This window comes from Brachionichthys hirsutus, unplaced genomic scaffold (genome assembly GCF_040956055.1).
Source record: "Brachionichthys hirsutus isolate HB-005 unplaced genomic scaffold, CSIRO-AGI_Bhir_v1 contig_1345, whole genome shotgun sequence".
Classification (NCBI taxonomy): domain Eukaryota; kingdom Metazoa; phylum Chordata; class Actinopteri; order Lophiiformes; family Brachionichthyidae; genus Brachionichthys; species Brachionichthys hirsutus.
Genome location: NW_027181053.1, coordinates 1 through 1935, shown reverse-complemented (window position 1 = coordinate 1935; position 1935 = coordinate 1). Strand labels below are relative to the sequence as shown.

General features: G+C 53.4%; 1 protein-coding gene across 1 annotated transcript; it reads left to right on the top strand.

Annotated features, from left to right (window-relative positions):
• Nucleotides 1-1098: 1098 nt before the first annotated feature.
• LOC137917139 (cyclin-dependent kinase 5 activator 1-like) lies at nt 1099-1929 on the top strand (the record flags this gene model as incomplete). Its single annotated transcript, XM_068760028.1, has 1 exon — nt 1099-1929. A coding segment is annotated over exon 1 (831 nt), but the record flags the coding sequence as incomplete, so codon positions are not given.
• Between the last annotated feature and the right edge of the window lie 6 nt (nt 1930-1935).

Below are 1935 nucleotides of genomic sequence, written 5' to 3'. Positions count from 1 at the left end.
AGCCTATTTATGAAATCAGGCGACGCAGCCACAGCTAATAAGAAAAAAATAATAATCCGTATTTAAGGTGGTGAATTCTACATAATCTAAGATATTAAACGATAAACATGGAAGCGGTCCTCCTCGTTTTAAGACACCGCCTGTCGTGGTCATCATTTTCATTTCCACGCAAACGCTTAGATTCAGCACCGCGGAGAGCTCCCGGTGCGCAGCGAGGCGCACGACGCAGCCTTTAATCACAGGCCAGCAAAAATCAGATTAAAATACAGCGTTTCGGAATTTCGCTACGTTATTTTCATTTATTTATTTGACGGATTTGATCGGATTAATAACAGGGTGCTATGAAATGAAGGATCGAGCTGCTTTTTTTTTTTTTTGTCGATCTGCATGTCGACCGTCTTCCGTGCTGCACATGCAGCCACTGCAGTGAGGATGTAAACATGTCGTCGCATGAAAGAAGCACATAAAACAAGAATAAGATTCTCTTAAATCGTGTTGTTTTTCCAGGTGAGCTAAATCGTGTACGACCTTGGATTTGCGCGTCGTTGAATCGAATCCAACGCACCAAACGCGCGACCTTCACCTGCTAATAATAAAGTGTTTACATTCCTGCTCTACCATTTTAGCGTCTCGGCCTTTTAGCTCATTAAATATGAACGCCTCGTGATTGATCAAATGTTGATGAATTCTCTACTCAGTCTGCGTTTCAATCAAATGCTGACGCAGAAGCACAAATCAATCTTCCCCATCCTCTCCACTGACTCCTTGTTGTTTAGCCCATATGCTTTACAAGCATATGGTGATTAAAGGCAGCTGGTTGTTCTTCTCATCGATGATCTTTTCTGCTTGCAGCAGTCGCCGTCCGGAGAGCGGAAACACAACGGAGACGGGTTCAAGTCCAGGCGATCGTCATCCCGCTCGCCGGACCATTCACTCCTCGGCTTTAGATGCCCAGCGGCAGCCTCTAACCAGGGAAGCCCAGCTCCCGGAAGCATTGAGGCCTTCGAGACCCTCAGGATCTCCCCCTCCCTGGCAGACGCTCTTCTGACCCGGTGCGGCTGAAGTCCGTGGACGCCTCCCCCCCCCCCCATAGTCGCCATGGGAACCGTGCTGTCTTTGTCACCGAGCTACCGAAAGGCGGCCCTCTTTGAGGATGGACCGGCCACCGTGGGCCACTACACCGCCGTCCAGAACAGCAAGAACGCCAAGGACAAGAACCTCAAGCGCCATTCGCTCATCAACGTGCTCCCGTGGAAGCGGATTGTGGCGGTGTCGGCCAAGAAGAAAGGCTCCAAGAAGGTGCAGCCCAACGGCAACTACCAGAACAATGTCACCCAGCTGAACAACGAGAACCTGAAGAAGTCCCAGTCATGCGCCAACCTGTCCTCCTTCACCCAGGATCAGAGCACGCCAGCTCTCACCAAGAGCTCCAACAACACGACGTCCTCTGTCAAGAAGGCCCCTCTGGCCAACTCCAACGCGGCCCCCGGGACCCCGAAGAGAGTGATCGTCCAGGCCTCCACCAGCGAGCTCCTGCGCTGCCTCGGGGACTTTCTGTGCCGCCGCTGCTACCGGCTGAAGCACCTGTCCCCCACCGACCCGGTGCTGTGGCTGCGCAGCGTGGACCGCTCCCTGTTGCTGCAAGGCTGGCAAGACCAGGGCTTCATCACCCCGGCAAACGTGGTCTTTGTGTACATGCTGTGCCGCGACGTGGTCTCCTCCGAGGTGGCCACGGAACACGAGCTGCAGGCCGTGCTGCTCACCTGCCTCTACCTGTCTTACTCCTACATGGGCAACGAGATCTCCTACCCCCTCAAGCCCTTCTTGGTGGAGAGCTCCAAGGAGGCCTTCTGGGACCGCTGCCTGTCCATCATCAACCTGATGAGCGCGAAGATGCTCCAGATCAACTCGGACCCGCACTACTTCACTCAGGTG